General features: G+C 35.2%; 1 protein-coding gene across 5 annotated transcripts in view; it reads left to right on the top strand.

Annotated features, from left to right (window-relative positions):
• MMP16 (matrix metallopeptidase 16) overlaps nt 1–24172 on the top strand; it is a 352530-nt gene that overhangs the window by 50998 nt on the left and 277360 nt on the right. For 3 of the 5 annotated variants that reach the window (XM_082433981.1, XM_082433977.1, XM_082433980.1), the window contains exon 2: nt 15047–15130. The exons of 1 other annotated variant lie outside the window; for it this stretch is intronic. In XM_082433981.1, the coding sequence (XP_082290107.1) occupies nt 15047–15130 (84 nt within the window). Of the gene's footprint in view, nt 1–12777; nt 15131–24172 lie in introns of all 5 variants that reach the window. One more of the 5 variants, XM_082433979.1, reaches the window with a different exon arrangement.

Below are 24172 nucleotides of genomic sequence, written 5' to 3'. Positions count from 1 at the left end.
GGTGGAAATATGATGCCACAAAATGAACCCTGGATAAGGTGGCAGGAAACCTGTTTCTTATGTAATTATATGACAATTTCACTGCATCGTCTGATCTATAAAATGATAAATGTATACTAGTTAATCTTTAAAACTGCTAACAGCACTGTGATCTTATAAAAAGGTATTGAATCTCAACTTGAATTTCACGTTTTTTTCCAACTGAAGAAAGTTATGTTGAAGAATAGCATATTCAGTAATAACTAGATGCTATTAGGCTGATAGATATAAACACATCTATCTATCACAGAATCAGAGACTTGGAGGGAAATTAAAACTTTATGTAGTCAACTAGGTCTTAGCCAGATGTTTGGGGAGGTAGTTTGGAAGTGGGTAGGGGTGTTTTTGTTTTTCACAGTAATAGGGACACCTATTACATTTTGGGGGACAGTGATGCTAAAGTCTTACAATGTTTGGAATTGTCCTACATGATGAAGAATTTTCTTTTACAGAATACCAACGATGCTCCATTGAGAAATACCAGTAAAGCAAGCTCTCATTTTATATATGAGAAGGCAATTCTAAGTGAAAGATAGTGGTCCTGAACACTGAACAAATTTGTGACACACCCAGGATTCCTCTGACAACCAGGTTTTCCAACTCCATTTCTTTGTTTTCCTAAAGCCCCTGTTGTCAGCATAGATTTGTTTTCCATCTGCTTTGGAAAACTCCACCACCATACTTTTTGGATTACACAAAAGTTGTCTAAAATATAATGTCATTTGTCAGCTTTTGGTTTTGGTTATATTACTTCCTTCCAAAGCATAAATCTCCCTGTAGTCATGGATTAGCCAAATATTACATTCTCAGAGAACAAAGATGAGATGATATGCCTTATTCACAATAGAATTGTCAGTGTCTCATGCAGTTTCTGGTTTTCATAATATCTTGAATGCTTGGAACCTTAAGTGGGAAATCCAGAATGGATTTGGAGTCAAAAGACCACAATAAAGAGCATGTCCCAGCTAAATTACTATTCTATGAGCTTGTAGAGCTACTTGACCTCTCCATGACTCAGTGCCTTTTTCTGAAAAATGGAAATGATAATTTCTACCCTGACTTTGTCTACCTGAGAACTGAGTTTGAGGACTGGTAAGAATGAATGCTCAGGTACATTGGTTATATTTAAATTAAACTTTTCTGCAGTAAAGTTGAAGGGTACTACTTACAGCAAGCAACTTAGGTAGCATCAGATAGGGAATATTTGTTTAGTTTTACAGGTCTCTAATTCCATCATGGTAGACATACTTGGGGAGGAGTAATACTAGGTAATGTCCTGCCGAGTCATCAAAACCTCTCAGGGCTTTCTTGCCCTGGTATCTGAAACTGTAGCATGATTTCTTTATAAGTTTGTATAAACTATCTATGATCTAGTTTGGAGGCACTATTTTTGCAATATACAATATTATAATAGCCCCATGTTATATAATGCTTAGCCATAAGAGAAGAGCCATATTACCACTTCTGTGTAATAATGACTAATCACTGGCATGGCAATTATATGACTGCTGTGTCCAAGGCCCAGGAAATTCTGAGCATGACAGGCCTGGTGATGGCCTGAATCATATCCCATAGGATTGTTGTGAAAATTGAGATAATCACCTACATATGCCTGTTACTGAGATGCTCAGTTTATGATGATTCTTCCTAGTGTTTACTCTAGGTTTCTAATATTTAAAACGTGCAAAATATTTCTACATTATCAAAAATATGGACTTATTTCTGATAAATACCTATTGGCTGCTTTCCTGTGTCTAGCACTGACCTAAAGTGATATATACATATATATACACAAATACATGTATGACAATTATATATAACAATATACTTTTGTAAGGAGGTTGTAGGAGAAAATTATATCAGTCATGCACATTACACATTTTGTAGAGGATTTGTAAGCACCAACCCCTACATAGGTGGTGTTATGGGTTGGATTGTGTCCCTGAAAAATTTATATTTTGAAATCCTAACCCCCATTTCCTCAGAATGTGACCTCATATGGAAATAGAGTTTTTACAGAGATAATTAAGTTATAGTGAAATCATTAAAGTGGCCCCTAATCCAGTATAACTGGTATCCTTATAAATAGGGGAAATATGGACACAGAGACATGCATAGAGGGAAAATGATATGAAGAGACATAGGGAGAAGCTGGCATGTACAAACCAAGGAAAGAGGTCTGCAACAGACTCTTCCCTCAGCCCTCTGAAGGAAATAGCCCTGCCAACACCTTGGTTTTGGACTTCTAGCCTCCAGAACTGTACACAATATATTTCAGGTGTTTAAGCCACTCAGTCTGTGGTACTTTGTTACTTCAGCATGAGCATACTCGTATGCAGGGTGGGTGGGAATTTGTCCTCACAGAGCCCCTCTCTGCCATGGCTTTCCTGTAATTTAAGCCTTGCTTTAAGTAATATGCCAGAACAGTTTATATATGCTGTGATACATTTGAAAGGATAAACGTCTTTGGAAAATTGAAGTCAGTATAGCTAGATATCCAAAAAGAAAAGACCAATTGAATTGCTTTTATAAGGAAATTACATATTTCTTTGTCTTCTATTTGTTTTTGAATATATCCCTTGAGACAATGGAAAATGACATTATAATAATGCATAGAGCAGAGAGTCTTTTTTTTTTTAACATCTTTATTGGAGTATAATTTCTTTACCATGGTGAGTTAGTTTCTGCTTTATAACTAGGTGAATCAGCTATACATATACACATATCCCCATATCTCTCTCTTCCCTCTTGTGTATCCCTCCCTCCCACCCTCCCTATCCCACCCCTCTAGGTGGTCACAAAGCACTGAGCTGATCTCCCTGTGTTATGAGGCTGCTTCCCACTAGCTATCGGTTTGACTTTTGGTAGTGTATATATGTCCATGCCACTCTCTCATTTTGGCCCAGTTTACACTTCCGCCTCCCTGTGTCCTCAAGTCCATTCTCCAGTAGGTCTGCGTCTTTATTCCCATCCTGCCCCTAAGTTCTTCATGACCATTTTTTTTTTTTTTTTAGATTCCATATATATGTGTTAGCATATGGTATTTGTTTTTCTCTTTCTGACTTACTTCACTCTGTATGACAGACTCTACATCCATCCACCTCAATTCAGATAACTCAATTTCATTTCTTTTTATGACTGAGTAATATTCCATTGTATATATGTGCCACATCTTCTCTATCCATTCATCTGTCGATGGACACTTAGGTTGCTTCCATGTTCTGGCTATTGTAAATAGAGCTGCAATGAACATTGTGGTACATGACTCTTTTTGAATTATGGTTTTCTCAGGGTATATGCCCAGTACTGGGATTGCTGGGTCGTATAGTAGTTTTATTTTTAGTTATTTAAGGAACCTCCATGCTGTTCTCTATAGGGGCTGTATCAATTTACATTCCCAGTAACAGTGCAAGACGGTTCCCTTTTCTCCACACCCTCTCCAGCATTTATTGTTTGTAGATTTTTTGATGATGGCCATTCTGACTGGTGTGAAATGGTATCTCATTGTAGTTTTGATTTACATTTCTCTAATGATTAATGATGCTGCACATTCTTTCATGTGTTTGTTGGCAATCTGTATATCTTCTTTGGAGAAATGTCTATTTAGGTCTTCTGCCCATTTCTCGATTGGGTTGTTTGTTTTTTTGATATTGAGCTGCATGAGCTGCTTGTAAATTTTGGAGATTAATCCTTTGTTAGTTGCTTCATTTGCAAATATTTTCTCCCATTCTGAGGGTTGTTCTTTTGTCTTGTTTTTGGTTCCCTTTGCTGTGCAAAAGCTTTTAAGTTTCATTAGGTCCCGTTTGTTTATTTTGTTTTTATTTCCATTTCTCTAGGAGCTGGGTCAAAAAGGATCTTGCTGTGATTTATGTCATAGAGTGTTCTGCCTATGTTTTCCTCTAAGAGTTTTATAGTGTCTGGTCTTACATTTAGGTCTTTAATCCATTCTGAGTTTATTTTTGTGTATGGTGTTAGGGAGTGTTCTAATTTCATTCTTTTACATGTAGCTGTCCGTTTTTCCCAGCACCACTTATTGAAGAGGCTGACTTCTCTCCACTGTATATTCTTGCCTCCTTTACCAAAGATAAGGTGACCATATGTGCGTGGGTTTATCTCTGGGTTTTCTATCCTGTTCCATTGATCTATATTTCTATTTCTGTGCCAGTACCATACTATCTTGATTACTGTAGCTTTGTAGTATAGTCTGAAGTCAGGGAGCCTGATTCTTCCAGCTCCATTTTTCGTTCTCAAGATTGCTTTGGCTATTCGGGGTCTTTTGTGTTTCCATACAAATTGTGAAATTTTTTGTTCTAGTTCTGTGAAAAATACCAGTGGTAGTTTGATAGGGATTGCACTGAATCTGTAGATTGCTTTGGGTAGTAGAGTCATTTTCACAATGTTGATTCTTCCAATCCAAGAACATGGTATATCTCTCCATCTGTTGGTATCATCTTTAATTTCTTTCATCAATGTCTCATAGTTTTCTGCATACAGGTCTTTTGTCTCCGTAGGTAGGTTTATTCCTAGGTATTTTATTCTTTTTTTTGCAATGGTAAATGGAAATGTTTCCTTAATTTCTCTTTCAGATTTTTCATCATTAGTGCATAGGAATGCAAGAGATTTCTGGGCATTAATTTTGTATCCTGCTACTTTACCAAATTCATTGATTAGCTCTAGTAGTTTTCTGGTAGCATCTTTAGGATGCTCTATGTATAGTATCATGTCATCTGCAAACTGTGACAGCTTTACTTCTTCTTTTCTGATATAGATTCCTTTTATTTCTTTTTCTTCTCTGATTGCTGTGGCTAAAACTTCCAAAACTATGTTGAATAATAGTGGTGAGAGTGGGCAACCTTGTCTTGTTCCTGATCTTAGTGGAAATGGTTTCAGTTTTTCACCATTGAGGATGATGTTGGCTATGGGTTAGTCAAATCTGGCTTGTATTATGTTGAGGTAAGTTCCCTTTATGCCTACTTTCTGGAGAGTTTTTATCATAAATGGGTATTGAATTTTGTCAAAAGCTTTTTCTGTATCTATTGACATGATCATATGGTTTTTATTCTTCAATTTGTTAATATGGTGTATCACATTGATTGATTTGCATATATTGAAGAATCCTTGCATTCCTGGGATAAACCCCACTTGATCATGGTGTATGATCCTTTTAACGTGCTGTTGGATTCTGTTTGCTAGTATTTTGCTGAGGATTTTTGCATCTATGTTCATCAGTGATATTGGCCTGTAGTTTTCTTTTTTTGTGACATCTTTTTCTGATTTTGGTATCAGGGTGATGGTGGCCTCCTAGAATGAGTTTAAGAGTGTTCCTCCCTTAGAGCAGAGAGTCTTGATTCTCACAATTGATTTCCTATATTTGTAATTTATGTAGAAGTGTGGTAGCAAAGATAGTGGTGTATAAGCACTCCTCTTGAATTCAAAAACTTCAGCTTACTCCAAAATTGCCAATTACCTGAAAAGAAGGTTTTAAAAACAAATAGTTTAAAATGCTTGCAATGCCCAAAGAAACTCAGAAATCTATAAAGGAAACAACCAATGGCCTATATAACTGGCACTGTATTGATGGAAACCAACAAGCCTGAACATGCAGATTCTGCTGAGTAGTAAGCAGTTCTTCTTCCATCAAGGAGCCTCAAGGTGTGTACTTTCTGCCTAATGGATACAGAAACAGTAGAGAGAAAGTGGGTGGATCAACCTCTGTATCTGCTGAAGTTCCAGAAAAATGCTTTAGAATTTTATGAAGTGTAATATTGGTAGACAGTCTATATTACCATGCCAAGGTCATAGAAAGCCTTGAGAATCAAATAAAATTCAAACACACTCTGCAAAAAGGAAATCTTTTAAAACATACTTATCTTTTCTACCTTTAATAAGTGTGGACATATTTTTGTTTCTTTAGTCAAGCCTATCATGTGGCTCTACCCTGAAAAATGTCTGGCAGTCTTCTTTAGAGCTAAATTCAAGTAAATTTTACTATTTACTAAGAAGTTTATAGCTTTTATGTTTCCCATGCCTACCTTTTTTCTAATAACAATACATCTCACTGCTGCACATAGCCCTGAGTGTTTATGTTTTATAATTTAATTTGTTTCTGAGTTTTGGTGAGAGTGGAGCTTAGCTTGAATTGACCAGAATTCAACTATCACTTTATTCCTGAGCATTGAAACACTCTTGTTTTGTCCCTGTGCTAGGCACTGGGATACACAAAAAGGAGACATAGTCCTTTGTGTTAAGGAACTCAGTCTTTAGAGGTTACTTACTTACTACCTAAGTAGTCTTGGCCAGGTTACTTTCTGAATCTTTGGTTATTTTTAACCCGATACGTTTGCTTTGGGGATTAAATAATATAAAGTGTGTATCATGCTAGGTGTAGTGCTCAGTGCATAGGATACACTCAGTAAATATTCTTCTTCTCCTTCCATTGTGGATTATTATATGGCATATATATATATATATATATACTATATATATATATATATATGTGGTATATATATATATATATATATAAATGGAAAGTGCTTTTACATATATATATAAATATATACATATATATAATGGAAAGTGCTTTGAGTTACTTCTCTAGTATTAGAGATGGGTGATGATTCATGATCTCCTTTGCGTGATATATTTTTGCCCGATGATTGGTAGAGCGTCTGAATTGGAGAAGGAGTCTTAATTGAATGGCTGGATGGAAAATATATCCTGACTAGTGAAGTAGAGAGAGAAGTATTGATTATATTATCAAGTACAGCAGTGAAAAATGAGTGGTAGGACAGGAGTTCAGGGGACTGTAGTTTAGAGATGTAGTACAGTTTTAAATTGCAGAGGGTTTTTTTTCCTTCATAAAACTGGGCTGTTGAATATATAATAAAATGTTTTTTCTCTGGGATGGATATTACGACTGCCCATGTGAAATAATATTTGAATCAAAGATGGCATATTTGTCTGCTAAATGCTTTCTAATCTTCATAAACTAAATACCAAAGTTAGGAAAGATCCAACCCATTGTGAGTAACTATCTAAAACTAGATCATGGTAAAACAATTGTTTGTAGTGATGCCCTTGACACATAGGGGAATGATTAAATTAGGACCAGTATGTTCTGCTTAATAAAGCTTGGAAATTTGTACTATGTTTGAGGCATATTTCAACAAAAAGGTTTAAATACTGTCAACATTTTCCTATGACAGTCTGGACTGAAATGAACTGTTAGGGTTTTTGAGTATGAGGTGCTTCTTGAAGTGCATTCATTATCTGAGATCACTACTGTAAAAATTAGCCATTTCATATTTGGGAGCTATATATGACTTAAAACAATTATTCCCTTCAAATGGGAATAATTTATTCTTAAGGCACTTATATTCTGAAGTCTGATAGCCAATTGTTAAAGTACCTGTTAACTGAGGAACATGACAGAATTCATTAATGAAACATGAGGATTGTTTGTTTTTATAGTTATATTTATACTTTATATATGCTTTGTATATGCTTTATATATGTTTTTTCCTAATTTTTAATCTATACTAAAGTTGCTAAATCTCATGTGGTTGTCATTGTTTGAAATGTTTTTTTTATTTTCACTAATAGTTTGGTCTTGTTTAATCGGCTTTCCTTCTTGGCAGAAGTAGAAGAGATCTGTCTTTTGGATATTATTTGTAAATGGATTAAGTCATTTAAGATGTTAGACTATGGAGAGATGATATCCTGAATGCTCTGTTGGAGTTGTATACAGTAGAAAAATTAAACATATACTTATTTTAGCTACCTATTCAGAGATTCAATAACTAACTCTAGAAATCAGAAAAAATACAAACCTTTTGGTGAAAAAGTAAGATGATTTGATGATGTCTAAGAGAGTCAAGGAAAATAGGTCTTTTACCTTCATTATGTTTTAATTTGTTATTTTATTTTGCAAAAACAAACGTACATTCATTAATTATTAGTGTTTTTTGAAATATTTCCTATAAGCATACAGATAAGAAATTGTACTCTTTTTTATGAAAAACAATAGAACAATATTATAGAAATATAGAAAAGTAGAACAAAGGTGAAAAAATTAAACATAATTTTTATCACTTCCAGTATTCTTAATGGTCTGGTTTTTTTCAATGATATAATTGTGGGCCTGTTTTTTCTACTCCCTAATAGTATAGACTTTTTCCAAATGTAGCTTTTCACTTCACTTGGTCAACTAAGTTAAACTAATGCTTTCTACCTTTAGTAGTAGCAACAAGTAAAGTTTTTTTATTATTATTTTATTTTTTATTGATTTTTTGGATGCAGAGCAAGGAGCCAAAAATTTAGCTACTTATGAGATTATGACTTATTCACATCAGTTTACTAGAATGATTGAACTCTTAAGGAATCCAGCTTCGAGTCAGATTGTTTCTGGTCTCACTGACAAATAATGATGGGGAAAGTGGGATGCTTGTTAGTAGCTGGAGCTGAAGGATAGGATCAACATGGACCGTGAGCATTTGTACCTCTTCCTAAAATAATCTTCCTAATAATCAGTATTTTTCTTGTCTGCATAGTTTTTAATGCAATCAATGTTACATTTTAACATAACTATAATCCTAATTGTTAGGATCTCTCTGTACACTTCATTTTTTCTGCAACTTTTAATTATTTGTCTAGGATTTGGAGGATTCATTCTGCAAAATACTATTATTATTTTAGGTTGTGGTAGATTTTACTATCAGTAGGGGTGTAGCAATATAGGGATAGGGATGTAGCAGTATAAAATGCCTTAAATTGTATACAAACTACATTGTTACCAGTATACAAACATTATCATTTTCATTTTTGTTTTTCTAATATAATACTCCCATTAATATTTGGTCTAATATGCTCTATTCTCTTTGAGACATTTCTGATGAAAACTCATCCAGTTTCCTAGCTCAAAGTATTTTTTTCCTAAAGCTGTAATTTTGGTTTGGCATAAAGTATCCAGGTAGTTACAGAGATGTTATAATGTAGATAGCATCCATCTCTGGTTCCCTAAAGGTCCTGCCTCTGGAGTTAGACAGACATGGGTTGAAACAATTCACCTACTAGACAAGGCACTCATCTCTTTGTGTCACAGAGACTTCATTTTCTTCATCTGTAACATGGAGACGATGACTGGTGAAAGGAGGAAAGTAAGGGAGAGAGGTAGGAGGAATGCTTCCACATGCTGTCACCACATGAAGTTCTTTGGACTTTTATGGTGGTTCTAAAATTCTCATGTTGTTCTAAATGGGAAATGAAATCTCTGAATCATGGCTATGAAATTTATATGTTAGATGTAACTCAATCAAATATTTTGACTTCAAATTATTTTCTATCAGTAATAGTTTTCTATTTTTTTCTTTTTCTGCAGTATTACAAATTTTATACTATGCCTCCTCTCTATAAAAGGAAATGACAAGTTTCTAAGTTGTTGAGATAGGAGAACAACGGTAACATGATTCATTTTGCCCAGTTCAGAAATTAAAAAAACATTTTTGGAGTTATAAGCCTTTACTCTTTTATCTTATTGTAAACAGTTATTTAACACTTACTGTGCACCAGGTAGTGTGAAAATCACAGGATAAAATTTTGCTCAAAAGGCATACTTTTCATAAATAAGGTTCTATTTAGTCTTGCTTTTTTTTTAGTGATTTCCTTTGTTTTAGAACAAAAGGCTATTAAGGAAGGTGAGACTTAGGAAAAGGGAATGAGGGCTTAGGCAAAGAGTAATCTTTTAAGCTGGGGAGAGGCCTGATGTGGTGTTAGACAGGAATTAGTATGCCTTATAGCTGACTCACTGGAAACTCACTTTGGTAAGCTAGTCATAATTTTTGAAATTGGAAACCTATTTTAGCTACTGATGTTAAGTATAGGCAATCATCATTCATAAAGGCAGGCAAGAAAGGAAATTATATACTGCCCTAGCAGAGGTGTTAGCACAGGTAGCTTGGACAGAGCAATGGGGAGGAAGATGTGAAGTAAGTCCTGAGCAAGAGACACATCATTGAACTGCGACTCACCTAGATACAGGCAGTGAAGTTAGGTCCTCTTCCAATGTGCTTGACTCTTCCTCACCATCAGCCTACGCTTCTATTCCTAGAAAATATGTTTCTTTCACAGAGCTGAGAAGTACCTTTACAGATGCCAATATAGTATTCTATTTAAATATAAATTTTATTAAGACAAGATTCACGTGTTGTTTCTTTTTGTATCACCTTTAATAAGAGAGAGAGACTCAGTGTGTCCCATAGGGAGTGCTGTCTGTAAATATTTATAAAAATGAAATGGCAGGGTATTTGTTCATTTAGTCAGTTTAACAAATATTTATTCAATGCATGTTATGAGTCAAGCATTGTTCTTAATGTTTGTTATGCGTTCATGGTTGAAGGAACAACTCCTGGGCTCATGGAGTTTATGTTTTAGTGAAATTCATAGCAATAAATTATAAATAAAATTAGAACAAGCTTTACTGTAAGAGATATTAAGCCCCATAAATGGTAGATCCCTTAGAGGGCATTAATCCATCTAGAAATATTCAGTATTTACTAGGTGCATGAAATATGCCAATGTCAGTCAAAAGTAATCATAAAATATACGTAACTTTTCATTTGTTTGTATTTCTGTTTCCCTGTTAGCTACACTTTTTGCACATACATCAAAATTCTGCACAGACATGACCTATAGTAACTCTTCTTTACTGTTGGAAGGTGACTCCTTCCTCTGTTCTCTTCCTTATGCAGGTTTCTAGAGAGCATTGTCCACAGGTATTTACTATTATGTATACATGGATATCTTCCTAAGACATTCTGGACTATTTAAGAGCAAGGACTATTTGTGTGTTTGTTGAATGAATGTAGGTCCTCAAGTTTAAATGAAACCAACTTTTCTAAGAGTAGATTAACTGGATCAATTGACATAAAATCAAATTCAGCTTCATTAAGTGTTTCAAGAAGTGCTATTAAGAGGATGCAAGGTGACAACTAGTTGTAAAATTTAAGAAAATTAAATTATTGAATTTAAAGTAAAAGAAGGTGAGAAAAGACATTGTAGTGAAAGCAGTGGCCATTCTTATTTGGGGTAGAACAAAAGAAATTCAGCAGAATTGTAATGAATCTATGGTTCTTGTTTTGAAAACTATCATATTATTATGTTCAGAATTGCTTAAATAGGTTCTGAAACAAAGGTAGAAAAATACACTTAGCTATGGTGACCTAACATAAATTTCTCGCAAGAAAAGCAGGTCATAAGACGTCGACATTTTTTTATTTCTGCTAGGGAGTTTATATGCTGGTGACCCCAAGTTAGGAGTGTGTGTTGCCGCCCTTCTGACGGGGAAGAGAGGATGTGTGTGTGTGTTTGTGTGTGTGTGTTTGTGTGATGGGGTGATTATGGAAGGATGGAGTGGGAAAGGAGAAAGGAAGAAAGCAAGATGATGATAAAGTGATGCATACATGCTTACTTCAGTAGTTGGTATTTCTTCTCAGAAAAAGCCATAAGAATTAGCTATAAAAGAAACTTTACCTGTTTCTTTTCTGAGTGTAAGTTGGTGCTTAGTCCCAGACAGGAAATCAAGCACTCAGATATGTATACAGGGTAGAGGAGAAGGGGTACTGAGGCCAGCAGTGCGGCATCACCTTGTGCTGGCTGAATCCAGCCCTGGTTTCAGTAGGTATGATTTCCTGCTGGTGTGGGAAAAGCCAATAAAGGCTCCAAAGCCCTAGAATACTGAATGGCTTCAAGAACAAAAAAGAAACAGCTCAGAGCAGTTTTTGATAGTAGTGGGTGTTCAAACTCTTTGTATTTATTTAGATCTTATCTAATATGTTATATTTTACTAAAGTTAAAAAATAATATTTTTCATTAATTGACATGTGGTTGTTTTCATTTATATGCTAGAGTACATGTTCAAAATGTGGTTGCTTCTAAAGTCTATTATGTTATGATTGACATCTAGGATGTTTTCCTACAAGTAGAAGGCTTTCACAGTTGGTCTATTAAACATGTTTCCACAAAAAGGAATTCATATGTTGGGAGGAAAGTTTTCCATGGATCAAGCACTGTTAATTTTGGGAAACACTTGCCAAGTTCTTTGTGTATATTTTAAAAGATGATTGATCCTAATTAATCACAAATACTTTGACTCCTTCAGTTAAGGAGGAAAACAAATTATGCTTCAAGGCTTTTTCATCCTTTAAACAATTTTTGTTATTCTACACAAAAATGTTTATTGGGTAGAAGAAGATCATAATAAAAATAACACTTGTCTCACAATCAAGAGACCTTGGTTCCTATCTTAGGTTCTTTAGCTGTATTACAATGGGCACAACACAGTTTTCTTGTCTGTGAAATGAGAGTTTTTGAGCTAGAATAGTTGACATCTAGGTCTTCTGAGCTCTAAAATACTAGTTCCATTAGAGTAACCATAGACAAGTCTTTTGAGAATATTAAATAAATGTTAAATATTATTGGCAGAAATTTTTGCAAAGGATTTCTCTGGAAATAAAACTAAGATTCTGGCCAAATGGAAGAAACTGACCCAATTTCTGCAACCTAGAACTCCTAAACTAGTTCAGTGAATGGATGGACTCTTCCAGGGACTTTTTGCTGTCTCAAAATTACTCTGAATCATGATAGATTTGACTCCAGAAACTTTTGGCAAACTTTTAAGGACACAGCATGAGTCAAGACTACTGTTCACCAACAGTAAACCTTTGTGTTTCTTTGTTTTTATAGGAACCTCAGGGAAGCAGCAGTGTAGCAGCAGAGGAAAGCCTGAATTTGGTCAGAAAAATGGGAAGATGCTGTTTCTTTAGGCATGTTATTCTCATTGCACTTCTTGCCTTCATTTATTATTTGAAGGGAAATGTGCATTAGTATCTCTGTCACTTTAGGGGCAGGCTTGACATCAGAAAGGAAAGGATACTGATTTGAAATTTGTTAAACAGCATGAAAGCTCTGTTTATGTATTTGATTTCAACAATAACAGTGAAACCACAATAATGGTAGTTAAATATAGCTGTCCCCAAGGATTATCAACTTTATTTCAAAGGCCCTTTTTATGCTTGATTGAGTGGTCTTTAAATTTTAACTTTAGACTTAGCTGTTTTCAATAACTCCAGCCTTCTATAATCTTTTAACAGCCTAGCATTATTCAAGGAAAAAAAATCTTTAGAATGAGCTTCATATCACTATCTTCTTTAAGTTTTATTCTGTTCTTGAATCCCACAAGTCATTTTCAAGTTGTTAAAAGCAATAACACAAATTGAGACTAAACCAAAATGTAGTTCTTTTATGTACTCACTTTCTGGGATAGTCTTCAAATTTTAGTTTTAGTTCCTATCCTAAAAGAGGTCAACAATTCAACAAACATTTATGGAAGTTCTACTACTTGTTGAAGCTCTGTTATGCCCTGGGGATAAGTAGATGCTTAAGCCATGTGCCCACTCTGGGGGAATATTTGAGTACCTGTGGAGTTTTTCACAAAAAGAGATTATTTTAAAATGATGGGGTAAGTGACAAAGGTTCTTTTTTTGACCAAACTTTAGTCAGGCTCCTGAACCTTCTCCTGGACCCATCTGTCACTTCCTTGTACAATTTAGTTTTGGCATGAACCTTGCTAAGTCAGTTTAATCAGAACTTCACCCCCTGCCACCATATCTGATCAGGTCACCTATCCTTTACCATCTTTCAAGTAATGTCTGATCACTCTGGCTTGTCTTCAGTAAGAATACTGTTAGGTTGGTTTAGCCAGAACCCCTCTGCCCCTTACCCTTTACGGTTTCTCTTAGTAATTTTCTGTCCACTGACTCGCACTCTGCTTCTTGGTTCTTGCCACTTGCCCATGGTGTATTTGGAATTGAGCCCAGTTCTATACTAAGGTCTCTTACCCCTTATTGCAATAGTCCTGAATAAAATTTGTTTTTAACTGCTTTAACTACTGTCCAGTTCTGGTTTTTCTTTGACAGTTATGGTGCTGCAACTTTAATAGGATCAGATTCATCATTGGACCCCCAGACCACTCACCCAGGACCCTAAGTTGCATCTTTGAAGCCTTTGTTTTTACTGCTGACTGATTTATCAGGGATCCATTGGTGAGTCTGACTCCTAAACCAGTGCTCCGGACAAACATCTGTTGGAGCTGGTAGGGACAGATTTTGATTTTTAAGATTCTAAGTGTACACTAAATGCTGTGTTAGAATCCCAGATAAACAGAGGCTGGATTAGATTCTTAGGCTTCTCCATTTGTAAGAGGCTATTCTCTAGAAGGAACAGAAGCTGTGTTAGAGTTATTGTTTTACTCTGATGCTTTTGCAAAAGTGCTTTACCTAAGAAGAGACTCATGCAAAGGACTATAACAAGTACAGACTTCTAATAATACTACTGAACTGAGTAAAGATTTCCAGCACTCTAATGGAAAAACTAGATTAATAAAACTGCCATCCCAAGAGCAAGCAAACCAGGAATCAAATAAACATGGAACTAAATAAACTGATGAGGATGATTATAATTTTATGGCTCTTTATTTGAAATATTGCTGTTTCTTGATTATTTTCCAGATTTAAGAAAACTTTTTATTTTCTTCTCTTAAGCTATCTATAACTGATAGCAATTTGGTAAATTATACCTTTGTAAACAGAACTTAAACAATTTATCTTTTTCTCCTTATCTGATCCCTCCAGAATTTAACAACTTTTAATGAGTATTCTTATTTTCAAGGAAATATACTTTTTACATAAGTTCAATAAGAATCTGTTCTCTGGAACAGATTCACAATTGGAAACATTGTGAACAGCTCACAATTGGAAACATTGATGATTTTGCCAAGACTTTAACTGGAATGTCATATTTGAGAAAGGTGTGCGTATAATCAAAGGTGACAGATTTAAGGACCTGCGGTTGATTTTATGGAGTCAATAAAGTCTCCCTTCAGAAAAACGATCTGGTGTTTTGCTTCTAGGGTTACTGGCTTTTTAAGTTAGTAAGGAAAGTCACTTTTTTTTAGGACCAGGAACCTCAGGATATTTTGGGGACCTGGAGAAGGAAGGAATTCACTCAAACATACAGGTATTGCAGGAGAACTCTGATGGTGAGTCTTTGGCTTGGCTTCCTACCCTCAAGAGGCTTTTAAAAGTCTAATCTGAGATTGCTTATGAAAATTTCCAGCAGAACAAATTCAAAAGACCTATGTTGTCAATCTCTATTCTTGCTGCAGTTATGTAAATAACCAGGCCAAGTTTAATGAAAATAGACTTATTTTGCAAACAAATTAACCTTACTTTGACTGTCTTTGATAGAAATGGTGGTGATTGTAGAGAGAAAAATTGTTTTAGTGGAAAACTATAACACACTCTAGTGGATATTAAATTCTAGTCCTGTTCATTGTCGTTAAGGCTTCATTATCTATCCCACAAACTGGACTGGATCATGAATTTTTCTAGTTTCCTCTAATATCTGGCTACAACTATCCAAATTAATGTTTCTAATTTTTCTCCCTTCTGACTTGGAATCATTGAGAACTAAAATTATCTTTTCCCAAAGCCCTGCAAGCTGAAGCTGGATGACTTGATATAAACTTTAAGGAAATCAACATAACAGATCATGTGTGGGCAACCTCATGCTTGCTGCTGTGTGAGTTCAGAAGGTTCACTGGAACACCCCATGCCAACACTAGAGCATTCAAACTGCAAACAAGGAATTCCACTGGATTGCCAGTGCTGCCCTCACTCCACCATCTAATGATACTTCAAGTTCATCATCTAGAAATCTTCCTGACTGGCTGCCCCCTGAATTCAGAAACTGGATTTTTAACTATTAATCTCAGTTTTTCCTTTATTTTCATGGAAACTCCCTTCATTAAATGACTGGCTGCTAGCACCATCTAGCAAATTCTCTCTACTACCAGTTCCCAACAGATGATTCAACTGATCCTTAATGAATGAAAGATAACCTGATGAGAAATGGACCTATAATGTTCAAAAGAAAGAAGAATGTCCCTTCTTCCCTGGAACAAGAAATGGGACTGACAAAGATTCTTTCTTTGATCACCCTCGCTTGTCTTTAGCAAGAATTCTATTAGGTCAGTTTAACTCAGAACCCCCTTACCCCTGATGCTGCCTGTTTGTAATTTTTCATTTACTGAATAACCACACCCCCACCCCCACCACCCTACTCCTTGGCTATAAATTCTCACTTACCTATGCTGCATTTGGAATCAAGTTCTCTTTTTCCTATTGTAAGAGTCCTGAAAAAATTGTTTTACTGCTTTAACTACTGTCCAAATCTGTTTCTTCTTTGACATAAGCGAGAAGGTAAAGGTAGGGCTGGGAATTCAAAACTCAGAAATCAAGGAACCATATTCCTCTGGGTCACTGCCTAAATTGATATATCTGGAAGTGTCTTCCCACCTTCCCAGGCACTGGTAGCCCTCAGAAGAATTTTTCCTTCGCATCAAGACCTTTTCACACTGGTGCCTAAGTCCCTGCTCCTGTACTCTGCTCCTGAATCTCTACCCCAGGGGCTCCTGAAACTGCTTCTTCAGATGTTGAACTCTTGTCCATAGAGCAGTTGCTATATTGGATGACCATGGGCATCAGGGACAGTGACTAATATAGCTCACTGTCAGGGGGGACTTGTGAGGGCAAAGATCACTGCTGGGCACTGAGGATCTTTAGTATTACCAACAGCAGCATCTTTTGGCTTCTATTTCTGTGTGGTGGTGCTGGTTAGTGACCAATATTTAGAACTGTGAGTGTGGGTTAGATTCAGGAACAAGTTTATTATATTCTAAGTGTCTTGGAACTTCTCTTCCTAGAGTGGGAAAGAGGTTAGAATCCTACCCCAGACAAAGCTTTATTTAAAAGAGAAAAAAAGCATTAGGTTACATGACCACATATATAAATTATTTAACAATTAGATTTTGTTATGGAAAATATATTTGACCATTCAAATTTTGATTTTGGAAAGAAAGAATATTAGCACATTTATTTAGGTGAAAAGATTGATTCTTGTTAGACACAGGCTAATTGTAAATTAATAAAATTGTTTTTACAAATACAAACATAGTAATGTTGTTAGGTCCTGTCTTTGATGAAGAAAATGATAGAATAATTTTGTCCTTATTTTTAAGTATTTAGAACATTATTGATTATAAGTTTGGCTTAGAAAATATTTAACTATACAAGATAGAATTGGTGAAGGAAGAATAAATGGGTTAAAAATACTGCCCAGAAAAATCACAAGCTGAAAATGGAGATGAGCTGTTTTAATAAGATCAGGGACACCAGGTGCAGAGACATTACAAAGATAAGCTGGGACAACCTTGAGGCTCAGCCAAGTGGAGAGATAAGAATGACCTTTGGATAAATGAAAAGATAGAGTAGGAGAAAATGAAACTAGCATCTGCTGAGAAGTTCCTTAAAGCTATGACTACAGAAATGGGGATCTAAATGATTGGATTCCACCATATTCAAAAATGGACTGCCCATGCTGTACGCTTTACTGGTGGAAAAATTAGACTCTTGCTCACCTGTTCATTAGTGCGTATGAGTGTGGGAGTGTTCTGTGTTTGATGCACGTATATAAAAAGATTTTTAAAAATTAACCCTTCTCTTTTCTGCTCATCTTTTGGCAAATAAGGATGTGTTATTTTTAACTCAAGTGTGTCAAGTCTTTATTTACAATGAATGCTGTTCAAGGCAACTCTGTTTTATTAGAGGAAAGCTTTGCTTTTAGGTTTGAAAACCCTTTATTGGTTCAAAGTCAGCCTCTACTAGTGATCCAGGATCTCGGAGAAGCTCTGTTTTCTAACTGTAACTTAGGATGTGTGTGTGTGTGTGTGTGTGTGTGTGTGTGTGTGTGTGAATTCTTTCCCTGTTTCTTTTTTAAATTTTATTTTAGAGTAAATTTAGATTTACAGAGAAGTCATGATGATAATACAGACATTTCCCGCACTCTCCAGAACAAGTTTACCCTATTATTAACATCTTACATTAGTATGGTACATTTGTCACAATTAATGGCCCAAGATCTATACCCTATTATTAACTAAAATCCACATTTTATTTAGATTTATTTAGTTTATCTGTTGTCCATTTTTTGTTCCAAGATCCCATTCAGGACACCACATTCCATTTAGTTGTCATATCTCCTTATGCTCATCTCTGCTGTGATGACAGTTTCTTAGATTTCCCTTGTTTTTGATGACCTTGACAGTTTTGAGGAATATCAGTCAGATGCTTTTGTAGAATGTCCCTTAATTGATATTTGTCTAATGTTTTTCTCATGATTAGTCTAGTATTATGGGTTTTAAGAGGAAGACTGCAGTGAAAAAGTACCATGTTCATCACACCATATCAAAAGTACATGTTATCAACATATCACTGTTGTTAATTTTGTTCATTTGACTGAGGTTCTGCACTATAAGATTGCTCTTTTTCCCCCCTTTCCATATTGTACTCTTTGGAAAGAAATCACTATGCATAGCCCACATTTAAGAAGGGTGGAATTATATTCTACCTCCAGGAGAATAACTATTTTATGAGAGAGATTGTGACAACTAAATGCATATAAATATATGTATAAAACTAAGTGTATATAAAAGGCTTGGAAAATATACAGTACTATTTAAATAAATATTATTAATGATAATCATCACAGTAAGAGTGTCAAATACATGCTAGATGTACTGTTAACCAGCATCTCTGCAAGTTATTGACAACTAAATTATAAAGTTGAAGAAAGAAATGAAGAGAAAGAAAATACAATTTTAATTAAGGAAACAACAGTCTTCCTAAATAATTGTTCTATCAGAATTTTCATTTCCACTGTTACCAAGTGTTCTGAACTAGTTCACAGAGATGTGCTCACTTATTTTTCAAATCTACTACCTAGTTAGCACATGATTTTTCAAATCTGTTTGACTTGAGCCAGATAAATCAAGTTATCTAATTTGCATTATACTTTTACATACCAAACTTTTATAGACTCTCCCTTTACAATCAGTCAATTTTTCAGTGTGAACTAGAGTGATACAGAAATATGGAAAAGTACAACTCAACTATGATGTTATTTTAGATGTGCCCATTGGATCTAAAAAACAGAATAGGAATTAAAAACAACTCTTACACAGCAAGAATGAGTGACTGCAGCCATCTCTAGGTGTCTGTATGTATGTGTGTGTGTGTGTGTGTATATATATATATATATATATATATATATATATATATATATATATATGTATCTCCTGAAACTTCAGTCTTGAGTAAATATCCTTCAAGAAAATTTCTTTTCAGTGGACAAGTATACTCAACGTTCATTCAACAAAAACTACAAAAAATATTATAATAAAACAATCACATTTGTAATTCATTTTGCCAGAAAAGTACTGGTAATATCTTTAAGGGTAAAAAATGCAATGAATAGAAAACACAAAAATAAAAGTTAAAACTTTAAGTCGTCAATACCTAGGAATGGAAGTTGGCTAAACTAGACACTTAATACATTTATAGATATTTACATGAAATATAGAAAACAAAGCTTGTGTTTTTAATCATTTTTTACACTGAAATATAGGTATTAAATTGCCAGTAAAAATCAATGGTACATATTATTTTTCAAATGTTTTAGTTCAGAGACTTCCAGCAACTAACATAGAGCCTAGGAATTAGAAGTTTGCAATAGAGCCATGATTGGTTTGGAATTTTGAGACCAATGGAGAATTCCTCAAACTAAGGGTATTATTCAATCTCTATGCAATATTTCAACTTTAGAGGAACCAAGAGGTAGTATAAACACAGATTTGGATTTGAATCCCAACTGATTCATTTATTATCTGTGTGACTTTCAACAAGTCACTTAGCCATCCTGTACCTGTTTTATATGTTTAGAGGTGCAAAGATGATGTTTGTGAAGAGACCAGTACAGAGCAGGTGTTCAATGAAAATAAGTGATTATTGAAAGTTATGTTTGTTACTGACCTCTAGTAGGTGATTGCTGCTTCATATATCTTCTTTTCAGATCAAAAATAATAATAATGCTTTGTTTTTATTTTGAGAAAATAAGTATTAAAATTTTCTATATTTCTCAGGCTAGAAGTACACACAACACTCCTGGAAAGTAATGTTACAATTGAGTAATCAATTATATAAATTTGACTGGGCTAAAGTATTAAGGCAGTATATTCTGAGAATTTTAAGTTCATTTAACTTTTACTATGCACTTAAAATGTTTCAGGTGTATAATTAAAAATACTGGAAAACAATGTGAAATATGGTTTAAGTTCCTACAATTCTGTTAAATGTCAATCTTTTATCTGTTAAGAAGCAGGAAAATATTTGTTTCTAAAATTTTCTTAGTAAAAATGCCATTCAACTTCACTTTTACCTAGATCTTGATATTAGATTTTGGAACTTTATTTATTCCTTCTTAATGTTTGACAGAGCACTGGTTTGTTTTTACGAAGCTGAGAAAATAGTTCAAAGGGGAAATAAAGTAAAATGCATTTGCTATTCAAAAGCTGAAAGTGTAGGCAATGATGAATATCTTCCTATTAACTGTAGTGATTGAGAAATCAGTTAGAGAGCTGTAATTGTCCATTAAGATAATGAGCACCATGAGCTAGAAACAACATGTGTGGAACAGGTGCTAGTACCAAGCACCATGGGAAAAATTGCAACTCTTAGTGGGTCATAAAAACTAGAGGAGTATAAAACTACGCCAAAAGAGCTACAGACACTGAGGGCTACTTTAGTAGATTTCAGGGGCTTCTTAATGACAATCTTGTACATATTTAGTATGAATTTTAGGAGAGAAAATATTTTCATTTTCAACTGGCTTTTTGCATATTTTATATTAAATTAGTTATCATTGATAATTTGCTCATTACTCTACAAAACGATCTGATTCAATAGTTGAGCTCCCTTTATGCTTTACCAAGGAAAAATAAGTTGGTCCTAAGGAAAAATAAGATCGTTCCAATTTGATACTACTATTAATTTCATTTTGGTTTCAAAATGAAATTAATAGTAGTATAACATTTAAAATTGTATCGTTTTTTATTTGAGGGTATGAAAAACTTGGAACTGTTTATCTTTTTAATATTAACATTCCAATAGAAAAATTATTTAGTGTCTTCCATATGCTGGCATTGTTAACAGGTGCTTGGAATTTAAAATTAAGAAAGACATGATACCTATGCTCAGTCTATTAAAACAAACAGACTGTAATCTTGTGCAATATGTTCTATATAGCAGAGGTTTATACAGAGTTTTGCAAAGTTTCTGGCTAGGGAACTATTGATATTAATGATTTCTGAAGTTGGATCATGAAAATACAATAGAAATTTGTAAGGCAGAAATGGAGCATTTGGGATGCTGAAAATGTATGTTTAGCCAAAATATTAAGATGTGAAATAATTTAGGAATGGAATAGGTGTCACTACAGCTACAGCATATTTTAAATGGTGGGGAAATAGTGGAAGCTGCTGATAGAAGGCAAAGTAAGTTGGTTACATAGATGAATGTTGCTTATACAACTAGACTATTAATGTGTGCAAATAGTGTCAAAATGAAAGAAGTAAAATATTTTAGGAACATTATACCTAATTTATTTAAGCACTTTAGTGTTTGTTGAAAAGCAAACAAAACCTTAAAATCTACTTTCTAGCTGAGCTCACTTGCTTTGGAATATTAGAAATACACCTTGTTGGATAAAGACAAGTTCTCTTTTGCTCGCTTTTCTCATAGATTATTCTTTTCTCTACTCTCACAACCTTACCTCAGACTTGTAGGGTTTCACAGCTACAAGCAGGAGCTCTTATTGCTTTTCCTTAAAGCTACGGTCTGGAGGAGATCTTGGCTGAGGAAGACCAAGGATAATACTCCAGAGAAATATTTGTCTGGCTGGGGGAAGGAAGTTCTCAGGTGTCAGTTAATATAATGTGGCTTCTATCCCTGAGTAAGTCCAAGTCAGAAGTCCCTCATGACATAAGGATGTTGAGTGGGGAGGATACCCCAGGAGTCAGGAAGAGTAGGTGTTCTCGTTAAAGATTAGGAGATGCATCTCTTCTTAAGGCGGGGGATATGATGTGAACATAATTGTAATATCTGAGTGGTCTTCACTACTTCTTCCTTGCATGTTTACTCTGCTTCAGTTCATCCATTCATTAGGCCTCTGCTGGACCTAAAGGCAAGTTACAAAGAACAATTCATGTTCTAGGCAGTCACTCAGCACTCCAGTGGAGTGCCTCTTTCTGATCAGTACCTATGATGTTCATTCTTGCCTCTCTAGCTTTCAAATGTGGCTTTTTCCTTGTATCAACCTCTGTCCCCATCAGACGTAATTCTTTTCTGTCTACCCTCTCCCACCCCCAAAATTTCAAATGACATTTTGAACCTTGACTCTTCTATGTATCATGTGGTTTTATCTGCTTTTACACTTCGTGTCCACCTTTGCCTCTGGGATGAGGGTTTCTGATTCCAAGGATCACTGAGGAACTCTGAACTTTGATTCATCCCAGCCAGCTTGTGTTAGTGATAGGCTTTTAAAAAACAAAACAAAACAAAACAGGAGATCAAATATAAGATTTCTCCAAAATCATAACAAGCAGGATTTCAAATTAAATTTGATGAAACTACTCTTTTAAGTTCTGTAGTAATTGTAACTGTACTGTGATTGGAAAACACACTAAAATTTTATTTTTAACCATGTCCAACACAACCCCTGCAACAAAATTCTTTTCACCAACTTCTGCCTTGAGCACAGTTCCTTTTTCCAGTTCCAACACCAGGCAAGTCCTTCTGTGTGTGTTGTGGTGAGCATATGTGTTAGAGATTATCATCCTCAGAGTCCGACAGTAGGAATACTGGAAGCACTGGAAGCCATGGAGCTTAAGCCAGGAGGTCCTGGGAATGAATGTTCTCCAGGAAAGATGGAAAAGGGGCACCTGTGAAAAGGTGTACCTTTGATGAAGACCTTGCTTTTTTCACCTCTGGCTGTCTTCTACATCTCTGAAACTTTTCTTTACATTTTCTATCTGTTTATTCATTCCTAATGCTTTCTGAGGACACTCCTTAATCTATACTGCCAGCTCACGAATTCATTCTTCAACCTGAACCATTCCACTCTTCAGTGTTGAGTTTATTATGTCCACAATATATTTGTTCACCCACTATCTCCAGTTGTTTTCTTATTATATCTTTTTATGCCTGTTCAAATAACCTGCTGTATAGCACAGGGAACTCTACTCATAGCTCTGTGGTGGCCTAAATGGGAAGGAAATACAAAAAAGAGGGGATATATGTATACATATAGCTGATTCACTTTGCTGTACAGCAGAAACAACACAACATTGTAAAACAACTATACCCTAATAAAAAATTCTCACATATTTGATGATATTTAATATATTTCTTCAAAATATTTATCCTGTCTGGATCCATTAATTCTGATTTATATGGTAGATGGTTTTTTACATTGTCTTTCTTTTAGAGAGACTATGTTATAGGTGGGTGCAATCTCCAGAGATTATTAGCTAATGAAACCTCAGCCTCAGTTTATGTCTCCCAATCTTTAGGAATTGTGTGTGTGCATGCCACTTTGGTGCCTCTCTCCCCCTCCCCTATTCAATTCTAATTTAGTTTGTCTGACATGGGGCCCAAGCTTCAGTTTCTTCAAAGCTGCCTTGGTGAAGTCAATGTGCAGACATGTTTAAGAACCTCAGAGCCCTGATCATTGTAGTGGGAAGGAAATGCTTGGGGATAGCTGGGTACCCCTACTCTGTAATATGTTCCATGCAGCCGGGAATGACAATGAAGTGATTAGTGAGTGATCTGCTCTGAGCAATGTGAAGCAAAGGAAAAAACAATATACCCAAGCCCACACCACATCCATGATCCAGGACTTGCCTCTTCTCTGGACTGCTCCACCTAGAGTTGCCCTAGGGATTTCCCACCTTTTCTCATCAATTCTCATCAATCTCCCTCTCATTTGTGCACCCTCTCCTGGACTGGCAGGAAGTCATTCTTGTTAGGAACCACAACGGTAAATTCTCTAGCTTGTTAGCCTTTCCCTGTGAACAATGGCAGAGAATTCACAGGAACAACCACTGTTATACAAGGGCAGACTCTTATGT

This window comes from Balaenoptera physalus (assembly GCF_965194825.1).
Source record: "Balaenoptera physalus genome assembly, chromosome: 17".
Taxonomy (NCBI): Eukaryota; Metazoa; Chordata; class Mammalia; order Artiodactyla; family Balaenopteridae; genus Balaenoptera; species Balaenoptera physalus.
This window is presented reverse-complemented; position numbering and strand designations above follow the sequence as displayed.